At 47.7% G+C, this 19384-nt stretch overlaps 2 protein-coding genes across 2 annotated transcripts in view; one reads left to right on the top strand and one right to left on the bottom strand.

Annotated features, from left to right (window-relative positions):
• SDHC (succinate dehydrogenase complex subunit C) overlaps positions 1-10769 on the top strand; it is a 31089-nt gene extending 20320 nt beyond the window's left edge. Inside the window, exons 5-6 of the mRNA XM_059413451.1 lie at positions 6203-6366; positions 9926-10769. Coding sequence (XP_059269434.1) covers positions 6203-6366; positions 9926-10030 — 269 coding nt within the window. The 3' untranslated portion in view covers positions 10031-10769. The remainder of the gene's footprint in view (positions 1-6202; positions 6367-9925) is intronic.
• CFAP126 (cilia and flagella associated protein 126) lies at positions 9978-17176 on the bottom strand. The gene is made up of 5 exons (XM_059413450.1): positions 15082-17176; positions 14026-14088; positions 13739-13819; positions 13049-13225; positions 9978-12738 (listed from the first exon to the last, which is right to left on the bottom strand). The coding sequence occupies exons 1-5, from the start codon at positions 15106-15108 to the stop codon at positions 12382-12384; spliced, it is 705 nt and encodes a 234-aa protein (XP_059269433.1). The 5' UTR covers positions 15109-17176; the 3' UTR covers positions 9978-12381.
• Between the last annotated feature and the right edge of the window lie 2208 nt (positions 17177-19384).

The raw sequence follows: 19384 nt of genomic DNA, 5'->3' as shown, positions 1-19384 counted from the left end.
GAAGGCAGCGGCTTAACCCACTGAGCCACCCAGGCGCCCCTAATGGAAGGTATTTTAGAGGGACGCAGCTATAAATGAAGTATACGGTGACCTCGAGTGGGAAAAAGGATGGTCCTGAATGTTTTGGTTGTTGTAAACAACAGGTCAGTTTAGAGACTCAGCCCTTCAGTGAGAAATGGCCCGGATGCATAGCCAGACCTGCTCAGGCAGTCAGCTGCTTTTCTAGAAAAAACATGTGAAAGAGCCTCGGTGGGGCTGTCCAAGTGGTGATTAAACCTGGGGGTGACGGCGCCCGCTTGCTCTCTTAGCTGAATGAAGTGTCCTCACACTAATCCCATCGTGTTAAGTCGTGCCTGTGGCTGCCCTGCAGTCTGGGGGCCAGGGGAGGGAGGTTCCTGCCCTGGGAGGAAGAGAACAGTGCTGAGACACATTTTCTCCTCTGGGGACCGTCAGTCTTGCCAAGCCGTGTCATCTTGGTAATGCGAGGACGGAGCTGTCCCACTTTTGAAGCAGGAGAGGCTGAGAGCGAGGTTTTCAGCTGCAAATGATCAGACATGTTCTGGGTGTTACAGAATTAAATATTCCAGGAATATAAATCGTAATCGCTACGGGGCCTGTATCAGGAACTTCATTTCTAGTACTTAATTCTCACGGTCTGAACGTGGCGTTGATTATAAGCAGAAGAGGAAGTGAGGAGACCATAGCTGGTCAGTGACAGGAGTGGGACCTGAACTCGCATCACCTTGCCCTGGGAGCGGCGCGCTCGCCGGCTTCCGCACGGCCGCAGCGACCAGAAGTCCTGACGCACACACCGCGCAGCACACCTGAGAATCAGTGACTAGTGGCCCATCTTGTGAAAAGCTCAGAAGATCAAAACAGCCACTTCGGAGTTCCGCTGGTTACTGTATAAGTTTATATGGAGGCCTTTAGCTTTTCCAGAAGGGAAGCTGACTGCCTGAGCCGCAGGCTGGCCTGTGCGTTCACGCGGGCTCTCACTGAAGGGCCGAGTCCTCAGCCCAGCCCGTGTGGAACAGGAAATGATGTTGCTGCTCCAGTCCAACGCGCAGGGTCGGATGTGTTGTTCTGTATCCAGTGGTGTATACATCTCATTAGTAAATAATTGTGGTTTTAAGAGTGAAGTTTTAAAAATTTTTTTCTATTATGTGGATGATTTTTTTTTTCCAATGGCTACTCAGTTGTTAGGATATAAATACTTGAGTTGCTTGAATTGAATTAAGAAACAAAACTGCCAGGTGTTTTTTTTTTGGCTTAGGGGTACCCTGAGGAAAAAAAATAACTGCAAACACAGAGGCACCAAACTAGCCGAACTGAGCTAGTTTGAGATTTGGGGAAAAGAGGACCTGAGAGGATCCGGGATCTTTGGCAGTCTGGACAGATAAAAGGTTCGGGGGCCCCTCCACTGTTCTTTGAATTTCAGGGCAAACCCGCAGCTCTGAAACTTCAAGAGCCACACGAGGGCCTTAGCTGACCAGACAGACTTGGCACCGATCTGCCCCTGACGTCACAGCAGTCAGACCGCTGAGTCCCAGGGAAGGCTGTTCACAGCAACACCGGCCCCTAGAAGACCAGACTGGTAGGGCTGCCTCGTCTTAGAATGACAATACCCACTCTTTAGGATCACCTTCCAGAGTCAAAAACTAGTAGAAATCCCAGGATGTGACCAGCCCCATCTTCAGCTTTTGCTTCTATGAATGTTAAGGAATTTCATCAATTAGTTAAATCAATTCAAAAGCAAACCACTGTCTCAAAAATAAATCAGATGTGCTCGACACCTTGCCGCTACACCAGTTTTTTCAAGAGACTCAACAATTTTGAGTCAGAAGTTTATAGGTGCTTACGACAAAAATGGGGTGTTAGTGGAAAGAATCTGAGTTTGTGTGTTTTTTTTTTTTTTTTTTTTTTTAAAGATTTTATTTATTTATTTGACAGAGAGAAATCACAAGTAGGCAGAGAGGCAGGTAGAGAGAGAGAGAGAGGAGGAAGCAGGCTCCCTGCTGAGCAGAGAGCCCGATGCGGGACTCGATCCCAGGACCCTGAGATCATGACCTGAGCCGAAGGCAGCGGCTTAACCACTGAGCCACCCAGGCGCCCTGAGTTTGTGTGTTCTAATCCCAGCCCACTGACTTAATGCTCAGTGAACTTGGATTCGCTTCTTAATGGTTCTGAACCTCATTTGTTCTCCTGTTTGTGAACAAAATTAGCTGCTACTATCTTTTCAGATTGTTAAGAAGATTAAATAATTATGTAAAATTTAAATAAATGGGGGCTTTAGCAATAAACATTTGAAATAGGTGTTATTTTTCTGACGGGTTGGGTACTGAAAAATATAAAATGACAGTGTCTCTGGTTGTATGTGAAATGGTTGGCTCGGAGCAGCGGCATTACGGGGACTTCTCTAAACCATACATTTCTGTAATGCCTAGTTCTTTGCAGTGTTTTTGTAACCAGAAAAGATAAATGGCTCTGGGAGGTCAAGGAGATCCGGGGATCATGACACAAGTTCCAGGCCGGGTGTAATTAGACGAGAGACCGTACTGGCTGGCCGCCTCTGTTCTTTCCCAAAAGGCCCTACATAACACTTCTGGCACCAAATGCCTGTTTTTCCCATTAGCAGCTCTTCCAGCTCTCCAGACACCAGCTGGCCCCCTCCAGTGCGGCGCTGATGTGCACGGCTCAGAGTTCGTACGGACCCCGCAGGCTGAGGGCGCGGCCCCGAGAGATGGGCCCCCTGCAGTCTCCGTCCCAGGTCCCATGTGGCCAGCTGTGCTTCTTGACCCAGTAGCGTCGAGGACCCGCTTTGTGGTGCTCTCTGTGCAGTGCTGGGCTTCCAGCGGTGAGGAGCCGAGGCCCCACCTCCCAGGTTGCCCCAGGCACACCTCAGACTTCACTCATCATTCATTCACATGCAGGGAACCCTCAGATCTGGGTCTTTAAGCCAGAGCCCGGCTAGCTTTAGGCCCTCAGCCAGCTGCTTACTGCGTTTCCTCACGTGCTGTTCCCGGGGGGCCTCCAGCCCAGCGGAGCTCTCAGCTGATCGACATCAGTCCCTGGGCTATGTCCTCAGATGAAAACCAAAGTACAGCAGCCTGCATTTTCTTCGCTCGCTGTGCAGCTTCTGGGCATTATCTAGTCAGTAGCCCCTGCAAACCGCCATCCTTGACTTCCCTCATTTACCTCACGTCCCCACATTTTGCCACATTTTCCATTCTTTATTCTCCCTGTCACTGTCGGGTCGAGCCATCACCTTCATCCACAGCGTCCTAATCCGACTTCCTGCCTCCACTGACCCCTCATCTACGCCCTGTTGCTGCCAAGTTGACCTTTTCAAGAGGTGTATCTGTCCCTATCACTGTCCAGTTTGAAGCTGGTAAGGATTTATCCGTCTCGTTAGGGATGGCAGTATTTGACCCAAGTAACCATCCCCTCCTGAGGCCACGGCAGGTCACTGCTTCCATATATGATACAGATTACGAATCCTTCCCACTATAACACCTTTTAAAAAAAATTTCAGGTATGCATTATATTGATTTGACAACTGTATTCTTTACTGAGGGCTCAGGATAAGTGAAGTCACCACGTGTCACCGTACAGTGGCATTACAGTATGACCAACTGTGTTCCCTGTGCTGTACTTTCCATCTCTGTGCTTTGCTTATTTCACAGCTGAAAGTTCATACGTCTTAATCCCGTTTTTGTATTTCTGCTGTGACCCCTCCTCCCCCCCCCCCCCCGCCGCAGCCATGAGTTTGTTCTCCGTGTGTGAGAGCCCACTTACTTGTTCAGTTTCTTAGAGTCCACATGTGAGGGAAATCATTCGGTATTTATCCTTTTCTTTTCTTTTTTTTTTAAGATTTTATTTATCTTTGAGAAACAACAAAGGTGTTGTGGGGGGGGAGGGGCAGATGCTTAACCAACTGAACCACCCAGGCACCCGGCGCTCGTCTTTTTGTAGCTGACTGACTTCACGTAGAGTAATTAATACCCGCTCGGCCCGTCCGTGTTCTTGCAGATGGCCGGATCTCACTCTTTCTCATGCCTGAGTGATAGATGCTCTGCCGTGTACATCTGCCACATCTTCCCTGTCCGTCCACCTGCTGATGGACACTTGGGCTGCTTCCATATCTTCCATTGTAAATAATGTTGCCAGAAACATATGGGATTAAGTGCTTTTGTTGTTTCTTTGTGTGTTTGTTTGTTTTTAGTAATCTCTACACCCAACATGGGGCTTGAACTCACGACCCTGAGATCAAGAGTCATGCTCCTCCACTTGACTCAGGCAGGCGCCCCGAATTAGTATTTTTGTTTTCTTTGGGTAAATATCCAGTAGTGGAACTAACTGGATCCTATGGTATTTCTGTTTTTAATTTTTTGAGGAACCTCCATACCGTTTCCCGCAGTGTTTGCACCAATTTACATTCCCGTCACCGGGGTACAAGGGGTCATGTTCTTGCCAGCACTTAGTATTTCTTCTCTTTTTGATACTAGCCATCCTGACCGGTGTGAGGTGATAATAGTGGGTTTGAGTTGCATTTCCCTGGTGATCGGTGATACTGCGCATCTTTTCATGTATGTGCTGGCTGTGTGTGTGGCTTACTGGACACAAGGTAGGCATTATTAATTGATATGGGTTGGGACTGAGATGAACCGTGTTTGGCCCCAGGGTGAAATCTATTGTCTTTGACTGGCAGGATCAAGTTTAAACTCTGCTGTCTAGCATATGAGGCCCACTTCGATGTATCCTGCCACCCCACTTCTCTGCCCCCTCATCTCTTTTCTCAGAACTTGACGTAAGCACGCCGCCGAGAAAAAGCTTTCCAGGACCCTCTCCCCCTCCCGCCAGGTGGGTTTTGATTGTTGTGTGGGTTCCCGAGCGCCCCGTGCACACAGAGGCCTTTGTCACAGTGCTAGTGCGCTCCTGCACCTTACCTTGGGCTGTAGGCTGATTTACTTGTGTCTCCCCTACTAAACCATAAGCTCCTTTTTTGTTTTAAATATTTTATTTATTAATTTGAGAGAGAGAGAGCACGAGATAGGGGAGGGTCAGAGGGAGAAGAGCCTGATGCGGAGTTTGATTCTGGGACTCCGGGATCATGACCTGAGCCGAAGGCAGACGCTCAACCCACGGAGCCCCTAGGTGCTCTTCCTTCGTGGTTTGGATTCGCCTTTCCCTAATGGCTAGTGGTGTCAAGCATCTTTTCGCGTACTTGTTGGCCATTTATTTATCTGTGTTTGGAGAGAGACCTATTTAGATCCTTCGTCCATTTTTCAGTTGGGTTGTCTTTTCAGTACTGACTTGTAAGAGTCTTTAATATATTCTGGATACAGGTCCTTTACAGACATATGATCTGGAAATGTTTTCTCTCTCCCTGTGTTGTGTTTTTACTTTTTTTTTCTAGCTAGAGCATAGTTGGCGCACAGCGTCCCATCGGTTTCGGGTGTGCGACGTGCCGGCTGAGCTCCTCTGCCGTTGTGCTGTGCTCAGCACAGTCTCCGCTGCGGTCCGTCCGCATGCTCGCGCTTACGCTGCCACTGACAGTGTTCCGGTGCTGTGCCTGGTGCTCATCTTTTCACGTTTTTAGTGGCCTTGTTTGCAGCACAAAAAGTTTTAACGTCGGTAAAGTCCAATTTCTTTCGTCATGATGGTTTCAGCCCCAAACCCAAGAAGCCGATGCCTAATCTCGGGTCGCGCAGATGGACTCCTGTGGTTTCTTCTCAGCATTTGAGTGATTCAGCTGTTACGTTTAGGTCTTTGGTCCATTTTGCGTTACATTGTGTGTGTGTGTGTGTGTGTGTGTGTGTGTGTGTGTGTGGTGTAGAGATTTAAACTTCTTTCTCAGTCTTTACCTCAGTCTTTAGGCTGAACATACGGATCTTACTTTTTCTGAGGAGTTACAGTGTGAGTTACAGTCAGAAGGTGACTTCGGCGGCGGCCGGTGGGGTCTGTCGAGAGGGTGCGGATAGGAGGGATGTTACGCTGACGGGCACGGCAGGGTCAGGAGATCAGGGTCGGGACCAAGCACCCACCTCCCGCTGCAGACGTGAACATGAGTTTCCGTCTCTCCCATTTCACAGTGGGTCAGAATCGCATGGGGCCCAGGGCCTGACAGAGAACCCAGTTCTTTGTGTCCCAGTGGTGCTAGCTGCCGGACAGCTCTAATGCCCTCACTTGGTTCTCTCCTCAGGTGTCTCTCTCTTCGGCTTGTCGGCCCTGTTGATCCCTGGGAACTTTGAGTCTCATTTGGAGCTTGTGAAGTCCCTGTGTCTGGGGCCATCACTGATCTACACGGCCAAGTTTGCGCTGGTCTTCCCCCTCATGTATCACACCTGGAACGGCATCCGACACTTGGTAAGTGAATGGTTGGCCGATACGTCTTCTGGGGGAGGGAGTGAGGGGAGTGTAGGGGTCTCCTGCGTCGCCTGCGTTCAGTGTCGCCCCAGAGGTTCGTTGTCTGGACTCTGCTAGGACTTCCAGGGGAGAGCTCAGCAGGAGCTGCGCGCACGCCGTGGTAGCCCTGCCGGGGATTCTGCCGGGGATCCCGCCGAGCTCTGGGTGTTGGCCTGGCAGGCACTTGCGGGGTCTCGGTGTGAACACTTCCATTTCTATGAGGCGTGTTGCTGAGAGAGGCCCCTGAAGCCAGGCCGTCCCTATGACACAGAAGGCAGGCTTACTAGATAATTAATTGGTACCTGCCATGTGTCAGGTTCCTTTCTAGACCCTGGGTTTTCAGTTCTGAGCTAGATGGTTGCTCCTTTCAGTCTGTCATTCCTACTAACCCGGGGTGACAGGTCCAGCTGGACTCAAATTATTAATTTAATTATTAATTCTAATGTTAACTTCTGTTACCTTGACTTTGGATTGCGTGAACTGGATTTGGGTTTTGTTGAGCTCTTGGAGAGAATGGGGCCAACTCTAACAGAAACTAGGTACCGAAGATCCCAGATTTTAATACTGGGGTTAGGAATCTTTTTATGGCCTGAAAACTGTCCATGCTGCCTCCTACATGACTTTTCTCCTCTCTCTCTCTCTTTTTAAAAAAATTTTGTTACTGTTTTAAAAATTTATTTATTTGAGAGAGAGAGAGAGCGCATGCATGTGTACTCAGGGCATGTGTGAGCCAGGGAGGAGCAGAGGGAGAGGGCCATGCAGACCCGCTGAGCGCGGAGCCCAACATGGGGCTCGATCCCTGGGCCCTGAGATTCTGACCCAAGCTGAAACCAAGAGTTGGACACTTAACGCACTGAGCCTCCCAGGAGCCCCTCCTTCTCTCTCTCTCTCTCTTTTTTTTAAGATTTTATTTATTCATTAGAGCACACACACACACACACACACACACACACACACACGAGAGAGAGACAGACAGAGAGAGAAAAAGAGTGGGAGAGGGGGCAGGGGGAGAGGGAGAGACAGACTCCCCACTGAGCAGAGAGCCCTATGCGGGACTCGATCCGAGGACCCTGGGATCATGACCTGAACTGAAGGCAAAGACTTAACGAACTGAGGCACCCAGGCGCCCCCCTTCCTTCTCTTTTATAAAGGGATTAAAGCTGAATCATGCCTGCCCCAGGTCAGAGATCAGACCCTCTCCAGCATTTTAAGATTTCATGTTTTGTGATCTCTCTAACCCTTTGTCTTGCTTTGTATCCCAAGAAGACGGTAAAGATTCCATTCTTTCTTTTTATTTTTTAAAGATTTTATTTGTTTATTTGACAGAGAGAGAGATCACAAGTAGGCAGAGAGGCAGGCAGAGAGAGAGGAAGGGAAGCATGCTCCCTGCTGAGCAGAGAGCCCGATTCGGGGCTTGATCCCAGGACCTTGAGATCATGACCTGAGCCAAAGCCAGAGGCTTAACCCACTGAGTCACCCAGGCGCCCCGATTCCATTCTTTCTTATCTTCCACATCCTTCCTAACCTGAGTCATCTGTCAGATGGGTACTCCTGCCTTAATCTGACCTTTATAATTTCCACATCAGAATCTAGAGACCAATAAATAAATAAAAGAATCTAGAAACCAGCACCTTTTGAATTTCAGTCTGGTCCAGTAGTTGAATGGAATCGGAAAAGTGAGAGACTAAATGACCTATTTAATTAAGTGTATCTATGCCCTGTGCCCTGGGGCAGTGTTCCGTTTGAGTCCCAGTGACCTCACCTCCCTCCAGGAGGGGACTGAGGAGAGCATTTCCGTTAACGACTTCGTATTCCACAGAACAAACCTCCCTAATGAAGAGCAACTGATGAGCTTCCTCCGGTCACATCCGGACTCTAGCGGGCTTGCCTGGCCGCGGATTGGCTTTTGTCTCAGTCTGTGGGGAGGGAAAGGGAACAGGTTTCGCAAAATCACGGGGCTCAGTCAAGGTTTTTCTGCCCCGGTTCCTCCCCTCATGGTAATCTCTTGGAGAGAAGTGAGGAGCCTAAAGGCTTTTCTTAAGCCCTTAAATCTGCTTTTGTTTTTTCTTGTAGCAAGTACTGGCTCTGGGTGTGGGACCAGACTTGCTCTAGGAGCTTCATGGTTGCCTTCCCAGAAGATCTCCTGGGGATAGGGGAGTGGAACTGGTAGGAGTGATGGGGGTGGGCACGGACAGGGCCTCTGGGGTTCTAGACAGTATATCCCCCCCTCCCCGGCACCGCCAGCCAGTAGGACTCGGGGTTTTTTTGGTAAAGCACCATGCCTGTATAAGCAAGACAGCTCTGTGTGGCATCTGCTTGACTCCTAATCTGATCTAGATGGAGGCTTGATTCTCCACCCGCAACCCCTCCCCGCCCCCACCCCGGCTCTCTCTGACTTTCCTCTTAAGTCCTCCTCATTCGGTTTAACATTCACAGTGTGGGCGTTTGTGTTACCCTGGGGTAGTCAAGTGTGGAAAGTGTAGCACCTAAAAATTCTGCCTTTGCCCTCGGAGAGCTTTGAGGGACGTGGAGTGTAATAGGAGTATATAACACATTAGTGTCCCTGCGTGACAGGAGAGGCTTGATCAGTGTTTTTAAAACCCAGGTTTTTGATGGAGTGGGTAGAAAATCAATTTACTGGGTCGTTGCCAACAAAACCAGAAATTTAGGGGCTCCTGGCTGACTCAGTCGGTGGAGAGCACAACTTGACCTTGAGCTCAAGGGTTGAAGCCCCACACTGGGCATAGAGCTTACTTTAAAAAAATCAACCAACCAACCAACCAACCACCAGAAATGTAATAGCAGACAGTATAGAGAATGCAGCACACATAGTAATGGTAAATATTGCTTATTCTTTTATGAACTTTTGCTGTGAATACACTGGCAAACAAAATTAAGAAATAGTGTTCTTGATCTGGTGGTGTTTTTTAGGAATTCTAGGTCTGTGACTGGACGTTACTTCTCAAAGGCCGGGGCGGCGGGGCGGGGGGGGGACTGTTGTGGGGGGTTGGTTCTCCGATGGACTGCATCTAAGAAACCGAGACTCTTCCTACATCCCTGTTCTGGAGCTTCAGGGTGTGTGTTAATCAGTTGTTTCAAAAGCCTCGCAGTAACATGTCTGCTAGATTTATTCAGCAGGGGACTTTTCTCCCCCCGTGCAACACATTTTAGCATTCTGAGGAACTAGTTTGTGGAGAAACAATTTGGGAAACACTGATTTGGTTTTGTTGTCATGAGGGAATGTTTAACCTCTTTAGTCTGGAAGGTTTTGTATATACGGGCTGTATTTTGTACGTAGGCCTTTTCTGTCGCTGGGACAACTGGGTGGTAGGTTCCAGACGTAGGGTTTTGAGAAACATGGGGCCCAGGAGAAGTGCTTTTGCCTTGGAACTGTGCCGGGGGAGTTGCCTGTTGAGATGGAACCACTTTCTCGGAAAGGAGAGTACCTAGGGCCCTGATTGCTGAAATTCTTTCTTCTTTTTTTTTTTTTTTTTTTTTCCACCTCTTCTTTTTTGTGCAGGTATGGGACCTTGGGAAAGGCCTGAAGATTCCCCAGCTGTACCAGTCTGGAGTGGCTGTCTTGGTTCTTACTGTGTTGACCTCTGCAGGGCTGGCCGCCATGTGAAGAGCCGAAGTTCCCAGCATTGTCTTCCCCTAAATGATTCCCTGACCTCCCTTCCTGTTTGTCACTCTCATCTCCAGCCAAGAAAAAGTTCTCCTGATTTACTTAGACCCTTTGTGCTTGCACATCCCCTTGGAGCTCAGTGGCGGTAGAGTACCTCCTGGAAGCAGAGCAGTGGGAGAGGGTCCAGTTTCCTCCCTTGTTGCTAAAGATGGAATGACTCAAAACTTCCCTTTTCCTGCCCCCAGCTTGCGGCCTACTCCGGGCCTGGAGGCCGTCATTCTCTCTCCGCGTCGGGCCTTGATTTGTGCGGACAGTCAGCTCCTTCTTCCCAACACAGTGGAAACAATGCCAGCTCTGTGGCCTCTGCCATGGGGACTGGGAGTGGGGCTTTGGGTGCCACTGCCTGTGGGTTGCTGGCTTAAAGGACAGTTCTGTTCATTGGTCAGAGCCCGGCGACCTCAGCACCCACACAGTGTGACTGGAAGAAGAGGGGTGGGGGGGGGAGTCCGCCTGTCCCAGCCCCCGGGAGGTAAAGAGGGTCGATTGGCTTTAAAGCAGGTGCTTTGGGGAGAAGATATCTAGCTATTAGTGCAAAAGGAAGGTCCAGGAAATTACAATGAACATATTAAGGGTTATTTCCACCCCCCCTACAGTTCTGTAAAAACAAGCCTCTTTTCTAATCCAGATTCATGTGACATCTGTTTCCGAAACTGAATTAAAATACTCATTTTGCCTTTGACTCTCCTTGAAATCGAGAAAACCAGGAGAACGGCGGAGCTGGTTTCCTCCCCTCCCTCTGGCCTCGGGCATTTGCATCCCCCAACCTGACCTTTCTGAGGAGGGAAACCCCTTGTCCTGCGCCTGGCCACTGGGACCGTGTTTAGGGAATCGAATGCAGGTAGCCAGAGACGGAAGAGCATGGGAAGCCGCAGAGAAGGAAGGAGCGAGAGACAGGAGGCGAAGCCCGTGGAAGCTTGGCATTATCGCAGGCTCCAGAATCCCACTGAGAACTGTTCATAAACCTCAGGGGCCAGTTCAGCAAACGGTCCAGTAAGGAGCCAGAGGACCGGGGGAGGTGGCAGCAAAGGGATGATGAGCGAAGTCCGTTGAGTGGGAGAGAACAGAGAGCCGAGATAAGAGAGGAGGGGTCACGGAAGACCTGCCAAAATTCATACTTTCACGGGAAAACTCGCTGCCTATAAAATCCGTGTGGGCCGGCCGTCTGCATCTCTGCCTCCTTCGGCAGGAGTGCGGTCTGGTAGTCTCTGGAAACCCAGGGGTAGCAGACCTCTCTTTCTGAGTTGTTGGCCAACGGGTTAGAGCTGCGGGTTGGAGAGGAGGAGCAGTGACCGTAATTGGGGGCAGTTGGACAGGAAGATGTCACTGAAGCGCAGACAGTGGGGACCTCCTGCCCCAGCAGTCTTCCTCCCCGCTCCGAGTAGTCTCTGCTTCACGTGACGATCACTTCCCCCTTCTTGCTGCAGGAGCCATGGGAAGCCTTTGTAGCCTTCCTCCAGCTTAAACCCTGCATCTTCTCTAGTTGACCGCAGAGTGGGAGACCAGCGTTCATGAGGGAACACTCTGGCCTTAGAGCTGGGGGGCTTGGCAAGGCATAACACTGAGCAGCAGCGCCAGGAAGACCGCGGAATAGGAGGGTGTGAGCAGCTGTTGGAAGCTGGGAAGGGCATAGGGAACATCGTACCTTTTCTGGGTGGCTCCTTACCATTTGGGTGCTTGGGACTGGCATACAGTTGTCCTCATGTTTGTTATTTTGCCCTAAATTTCTACTTAACCATCTCTCTCTGTTTTTTCTTCTCTGACCTCCAGTCACTTCTGTAGATCTTTTATCAAACTATGTGTATCCTTTTGCTTGAGTTTTACTTCTATAACTCTGTCTAGTTTGTCTTCCCGTGGTTCTGTCATCAGACGTGAAGTCGTAGACAAGGAGAGTGTCTTCTACTCTGGCTTCCCTTCCCTTTTCTTCCCCTGTCTTCTCCAGACATGCGTGTGTGCTCTACTAAGCGATCATATTTCAGACTTAGAAGTTTTAGTTGTGTGTGCTTAGGATGAAAAATGAGGGGCTGGGGGTAAGAGGCTGGTTCTTTGAGGTTTCTTTTGCTACAATTCGGACCAACTTCCTCTTGGTCACTTTTGGAGGAGAGCTGACTTAGTCCTTGTAAAAATGTGTTCTGCCTCAAGCACTGCCATGTTCTTTTCCCTGCTCTATTTCCCCGAACCCGCCTTCTAGTCGTGGGGTACAAGAAGCAGCCGTAACAGAAGGAAAAAACATCCAAGTCAGTAATAGATTCAACAGATGATGTTTATTTTCCAAGTTTGCCTTTATTCCCACCCTATAATTTCCCTGTTCTGCGTCCCTCGCTGGGGGTCTCGCTTACATCACTCAGATGAGTTTTCTCAGTGTGGTCCCTGGGTGCCTCTGGAATTCCAGGCTTGCATTTCTGAACTGCAGCTGGATTAGGACCTGCCGGGGGTTCTAGCACACGTGGACATCCTGGTGGGCTCTTGAGAGAGTTGGCTGGGCTTTGGGGACCTGGAGTGTGACCTGCAGAGGGGTGTGAGCTTTGGGGTCGGTCTGGGGAACTGAGCTTTACATCTGGGGAGCCAGGAATAATGGTCGGACTTGGGGCTTGTTGTACAGTCTTCGTGATGGACTTCCCGAGTTTCCTCTGATTGTCCGGATCATGAGGCTGCCGGGCAGAATGGAACAGAGTCATGTTTCTGGTCAGGCCCTAAGTCCTTTCCAGTCCATCTTAGAATGCTCACCGTCTTTCTCCCCATACGATAGACAAAAGGTCAGATCGGATCATTTTGCACTGTGGGGGAAAATGTCCTTAGCACCTCTTGTTAAGAATCAGGAGAGTTAGGGACCAGGTAGGAGAAGACCGGGTTGGTTAGAGGTTCCCCCTCCTGGGTGATGGTGGTATAACAAGAGGGGTTTTTGAGATTGAAAAGAAATGCAGATAATAGGATTTGAGTTGAGGTGGGAGGAAGAGATACCTTGCCCAAGATTTCAGGACGCAGCCCATTGGAGGCCTTGAGCAAATCCGGATTTTTCTGTATCCATCTGGTGAGGGAGGCAGCACCAGCAACCGTACGGGAGGTCAGGGTCACCCGAGCAGGGGGTATCTTCAGAGGCATTTGCCAGGTGCCCATAAAAGAGCCCCAAGGGCTTGCCTAAAAGGAAGAAGACGAGGTTCTTCAACAGGCTTTTCCCAGGACTGCTGACCTGTTGGCGGTCTGTTGTCTGCCTTCCCCCCTTCCCCCCTGGGATGCGTGGTGGTGAACTCAGACGGAGCGCGCAGTCTCAGACGGAGCGCGCAGTCTCAGACGGAGCGCGCAGTCTCCCAGGCCCCCTCTCGTCCTTGACCCCTGTCTCACTTAGGTTACCCAGATTTTTTCACCATATTAACTCTGTTGGCTTAACTTAAGTCTAGCAGAGTACTCACTGCGTTAGTATCACATGAAGGTGTTCGTTCATCGGTTTAAGGCATTCTGGGTGCGAAGCACAGCTCTTGTGCTCGATAAACTGGCTGCAAGCTTGGGGACAGGCATGTTGCGATGGGAATTAGATTGAGCTTTAATTTCCAGGTAGCGGCCATGCCAGACTGTAAACCCCCATGTCGGCTACTCCGGTTCTGTGCCCCAGTTCTTGACCTTCCTCAGGAGGAACAGGGATCAGTATCTCACCTTGGAACGCGGCACTGAAGGCAACAGATGACCACGATCATTGGCGATAATCTGAGTGTAACCTTCATGGGAGGAAATTCTCTGGGGTAGAAGCGAGGAGAGAAGTGCTTGTGAAAATGGAATGGAAAAGAGAGAGAAGGTATCCTAGGGGCTTGAGTTCAGGGCTGGGGGAGGGGAGAGGCTATGGGTATTTAGAGTTGGCCAAAGGAATTAGGTGCCAGTGCATTCCAGATGACGTGGTGGAAAGAATCAGAAACTGGCCCGTGGGAGCTCTACACACGCAATACCTCCTTCGTTGGCTTGGCGGGACCCCAGTTCCGCAGATACTTGGGTGAGAAAGCTTTTTCATACTGTGGAGAGAAAGATGAGAATCTCTGTGACGCTCAAAGGCCCTGTGCCTGGGAAATGATGACGAGGCCCAGTTCTTTAGAGTTGATGACCAGAGACCTAAACAGCCAAGCTAGGCTTAACTCCTATAGAAGGTGTAATTTTTTCGTCTAAGTGTGTGTTTTTCAACATGGTGCCACTAGCCACATGGGGCTGTTGGACACTTGAAACGTGGCTAGTCCCATTAGACTAGGGAGGTGCTTTTTAATTTCAGAGAGTTAGTACAAAAAAGAAGAGAATGTAAGCATTGTATTATAACTTTTTAAATATTGAGTAAACATTGAAATAATATTTTAGACTTACCGGGCTAAATATATTATTAAAGTTAATTTTATTTCTTTTTAGCTTTTTTCATATAGCTACTAGAGAATTTTAAATTACATTGGTGACTCACATTAGCTTTTTATTGGGCAGCCCTGATCTAGACCAAGGATGGGCAAATGTGGTCCATGAGCCCAGTCCATCCTCCTATCTGTCTTGGGTTGACCTGAGAAAGCAAAGAATTGTTTTTATAGATGGATATTTGTAATTGATTTGATTAAAGGGAACAGTAGCTTTGCATCCCAAAGAAGTGTTTTCTCATCCCAAAAGAATTCTATTTTTTCATTTAATATTACAAAAAGTTAGTTAATTTTGTCAAGAATTTAATGGAAAAATATTTTCTCTTGCTATTTTAAGTACTACATCTCTGATTTTTGCCTCGTGGCCCTAAAACATTGAAAATATTTACCCTTTGGCCCTTTACAGAAAAAACCCTGCTGACCTCTTGTTTAGATCCTACAAACTTAACCCCGGGATGCCTTTTGCTTGTGCATGGGGCCTCTCTACCCTGAATAGCTAAAGAGGTGAAAAATACCATCTCACCCCACATTCAGCTACTCATTCAATAATCAGAATGCTCTGGGAGGGTCAGTCCAAAGGCAAAATTAAACGTTAGAGATGGAAAAAGAACTTACCTGGTTGGCACTGTAGTTAGTGGCCATGATCCTGCCACTTTTTGCTGTTTACCCTTGTTGCCTGGCAACGGCGGAAGGCGGACCTTCCGGACTGCCGGCCCTTCTACGTGGTGGTCAGGTTCTTGGATGACACCGCCCCAAACTCTCCCTGGAAATTCAGGTTTGGTTTCATTTTAGAACTGCCAGAGGCAAAGTGTGGAAAACGTGGTGTGAAAAGCACCAGTTTTGGAGAGTTAAGTGGTGGCGCCAGGACACAAAGCTAAAATGGCATTATGGTATCCATTTCCTGGGTGGTCAGAATTAATGAGAAAGTGAAACTGCTGTGTGAGTTGTGAGTCTATAACAGGAGATGTGAAGATGAAAGGAAAAAAGTAAGTTGTTCAAAGAAATCATTGACGACCAAGAGAGCGTTCTAGGGGTCAGTTGTCAGGCCCCCCCTCCCCCCCTCCAGTCATCCCAACTAACACACCAAGTGTAAGGGCACCCCCCCACCTGGAGAGTTGGAAGTCAAACAGCCCTTGCTCTCTAGGCTCAGGCAGGGAACAGCGGGAGAACATCAGGTCTGGAAAGAGGACTTGCGTGTGTTCCCTGTGGTTCTCAACGCTCTAGAGTCATAACCTTCAGAACCAAGGACTTTGCTCTAGGACATTCATTGCGTCCTCAAAGCCAGTGAGAGTCAAACCACCAGCCTTTCTCTTGGAACTTCTATCTTCAGCTGGTATGCTTTTCCAGTAGAGTTGTAAGATTATCTGCTGGCTACACTCTTTTTTTAAAAAAATCAACTAGTTTTTGTTTAATGGAAAAAGCAAAGTATGTGGGGGGAATTGTTCCATTTTTACAGCAGGATGTTTAATGCCGAGCAAATCTCCATCTGCCTTCAACTCCCAGTCTCGGTCCTCAGAGAGAATTGCTGCTACTCTCGTGATAGTAACTACTTTTACTGTTCTCTTGTGTCCGTGCATTCTAACACCGCTAGTGGCAGAATACCCACATTGTCCTGTGATTGCCTTTTTAAACTGTCTTGGGGATGTTTTTTCACGACAGTATACTATTCCATTCTAGGACACAATGTTGTGTACTTATTTGGTCGCATCTGGGTGACCAGTTAGGTTGTTTTCCAATCTTTTGTTGTTAATAGACATTCTTTTTAAGATTTATATATTTGAGAGGGAGAAAGAGATCATATGAGCAGGGGGAGGGGCAGAGGAAAAGACAGGGGAAGCAGACTCCTCTCTGAGCGGGGAGCTCCTCTCCCAGCTTGATCTCCCGAAACTGCAGTCATGACCTGAGCCGAAACCAGTTTGGACTGGAGCCATCCAGGTGCCCCTGTTATAGACATTCTTGCAATGAAAAGCTGTATATATATATGTATCTCTTTATGAATATATAAATATAGATAGGTATATAATTTTATGAACATGTGATTGATAGGATACATTTCTAAAAGTGAGTTGCGAAGGCAGATGGCTTGTTCATTTAGAATGTGAGTTGCCAAAAGACAGTGTGCCAGCTTGTACAAGTTCTGACCATGAGGGCCCAGTCCTCTCTTTCCAACACGACTACTCATGCTGTTATTGTTTTTGTCAACCTGATAAGAATGAATATAGTTGCCATATGCCAGCCACAGTTCTGATTGCTTTTTATTACATTTTCTCATTTGGTTCCTCTAACCACCCCAGCCAAGGAAGCTGGGGCATACACAGTAAGGAGTAGAGCCAGGATATAACCCCAAGTATTCTGACTCTAGAGCCCTCCATTTTTGTTTAAGATTTTATTTATTTATTTGACATAGAGCAGAAACAGGGGGAGTGGGAGAAGGGGAAGCAGGCTCCCCACTGAGCAGGGAGCCTGATGCAGGACTCGATCCCAGGACACTGGGACCATGACCCATCTAAAGGCAGACTCTCAACCAGCTGAGCCACCCAGGCACCCTCAAGCCTTCAATTTTAACCATTACACTATATTGTCTCTTATGCTGGAGGTAAAATACGGTGTAGCATTGTTTTAAATTTGCATTTCCTCAATTTTATGATTTTTTGCACATGTTTATGAACCTTTTAATTTCTTTTATTTTTTTTTTCCTAAAAATAAACTTGTGTATCTTTTGCCACTTGCTGTTGGGCTGCTGATCATTTTTACTAATCTGTTTAAAGTCATCGTATATTCAGAAATTAGTCCTTTTGTCAAATGTGTTGCAAACGTTTTCTGCCAGTGTGTCTGTCATTTAATTTGTTTGTGGCCACCTTTTTTTCCCCCACCATGGACATGTTTTTAATATTTATATAGTCAAATTTACTGCTCTTTTTTTTTTTTTAAGATTTTATTTATTTGACAGACAGCGAGATAGGGAATACAAACCAGAAGTGTGGTATCGGGAGAAGCAAGCTTCACTCTGGGCTGGGATCCTGAGGCAGGGCTCGATCCCTGGACACTGGGATCTCGACCAGAGCTGAAGGCAGACGCTTAACGACTGAGCCACCCAGGCGCCCCTGATGCTCGCTTTTTCTATGCTTCTGGATCTTATGCTTTAAATAGCTTTTTGTGAATTCCAGTGTTTAAAAAGATAATTTTCACATAGTTGTTTTTATTTTTAAATTTTGTTCCTCCTAGAATTTATTTTGATGACTACACTAAGATCAGGCTCCAGTGGGGTGCCTGGGTGGCTCAGTGGGTTAAAGCCTCTGCCTTCGGCTCAGGTCATGATTCCAGGGTCCTGGGATCAAGCCCCACCTTGGGCTTTCTGCTCAGCGGGGAGTCTGCTTCCCCCTGTCTCTCTGCCTGCTTCTCTGCCTATTTGTGATCTCTGTCTGTCAAATAAGTAAAATCTTAAAAAAAAAAAAAAAATCAGTCTCCAGATGCCTGACAGTCCATCTCAGCATCATGCCTGGAATAAACTGTCTTCTCCCCTCTGATTTGAAATGCCACGTTTAATGTATTCCTTAATTTACTCGGGTCTGTTTCTGGATCCTCTAACCTATTGTTCTTGGGGGAGAGGTGCCCATTTTAGGTTATTTGTCTTGCTAAAATCCAATCCTGGCTTGGTCCTGTGTGAATTCTCTAGTTAGAATTTCACAAACAGTAGGAAATTGTAAATAATAACAGGCAATTTCAAGCTTCTAATAAAATTGTGCGTAAGTTTAGTCTTCCTTCAGATTGACTGGTTGCCTTCAGGCACAGGTGATGGTCTTTCGTTGGACCAGATTTAACACTTTCAAAGTAAAGGTCCTGGTAAAGGTCCCATTCACAAAATATATCTCAAGATACTCTCATTGTTGGCCTCAGTTCTCTGAGGCCAGAAATTAGACCTCAGGAAATCTTTTATTTGGATTGTGACCATCTGCATTGAGTTACAAGTGTACTTTGTTATCTATAGGTAACAGATAAATTGTACCTAATGGAGGGCAACCGCCCACGTGAACTCTGGAGTCAGACTGCCTGGCTTAAATTCTAGCTCTTCCGGAAGCCTGTGACCTTGGACGAGTGACTTATCTTTCTCATCTCAGTTCCTTTAGGGCATGAAGTAGGTGTAGGCTTAGTTTTGAGCAGTAAACATTTGTGACACTGCCAGGAAGGCACCGAGGCATAGTGAGTGCTCAGTACTTTTGGCATCCCTGCTGGCTCAAGACCGCCCAGTAAAAAGAGGTAGCTATGCAGTTTACCTTAAAAAGAAAAGGGGGAGATTTACTTATAAAGTTATAGGAGATTTATAGCAGATTCGAAAAGTAAAAAATGTGGTTGGGCCTTACAGGGAATGAGAATGTGAAAGGTAGAACATGTTCAGGGAGAGAGATTTTTTTCTATCTGTTTTTTACCGAGCGCTTTATTCTGACTTCTGCGCAAGCCAGCCAGCATCTTCAGGCCAACTGGGCTTGTATCTTTCCTGCAATCGGAGTCTGACTAATGTAATCGGAGAGAAAGAGAGGATGGAAAAGAAGGCTGGTCAGTTTCAGTGGAGAGAGACCAGAGATGATAAAGACTTCCTGCCTTTGCTTTGAACCAGTGGGTCTTTTTTTAAGAAAATAAGTAATAACTTCCCCACAACCAGTTAGCAGTTTTTGTGTAGTTTTTCAAAGGTTGTGTGCCTATACAAGAAATATAAATGATAAATAGAAACATGTACTTTATTAATCGCTGTTACGTTTTACACAAATTGTAGGATACCATACTACTTACGTTAAGATTAAGAGAGGTATTTCGGGGGCGCCTGGGTGGCTCAGTCAGTGGAGTGTGTGACTCTAGATCTCGGGGTTGTGAATTCGAACCCCTTGTTGGGTGTAGAGATTACTTAAAAATGAAATGTTAA

This window comes from Mustela nigripes, chromosome 10, assembly GCF_022355385.1.
Source record: "Mustela nigripes isolate SB6536 chromosome 10, MUSNIG.SB6536, whole genome shotgun sequence".
NCBI lineage: Eukaryota > Metazoa > Chordata > Mammalia > Carnivora > Mustelidae > Mustela > Mustela nigripes.
The sequence above is the reverse complement of the archived record's forward strand: the minus strand, read 5'-3'. Positions and strand labels throughout refer to the sequence as shown.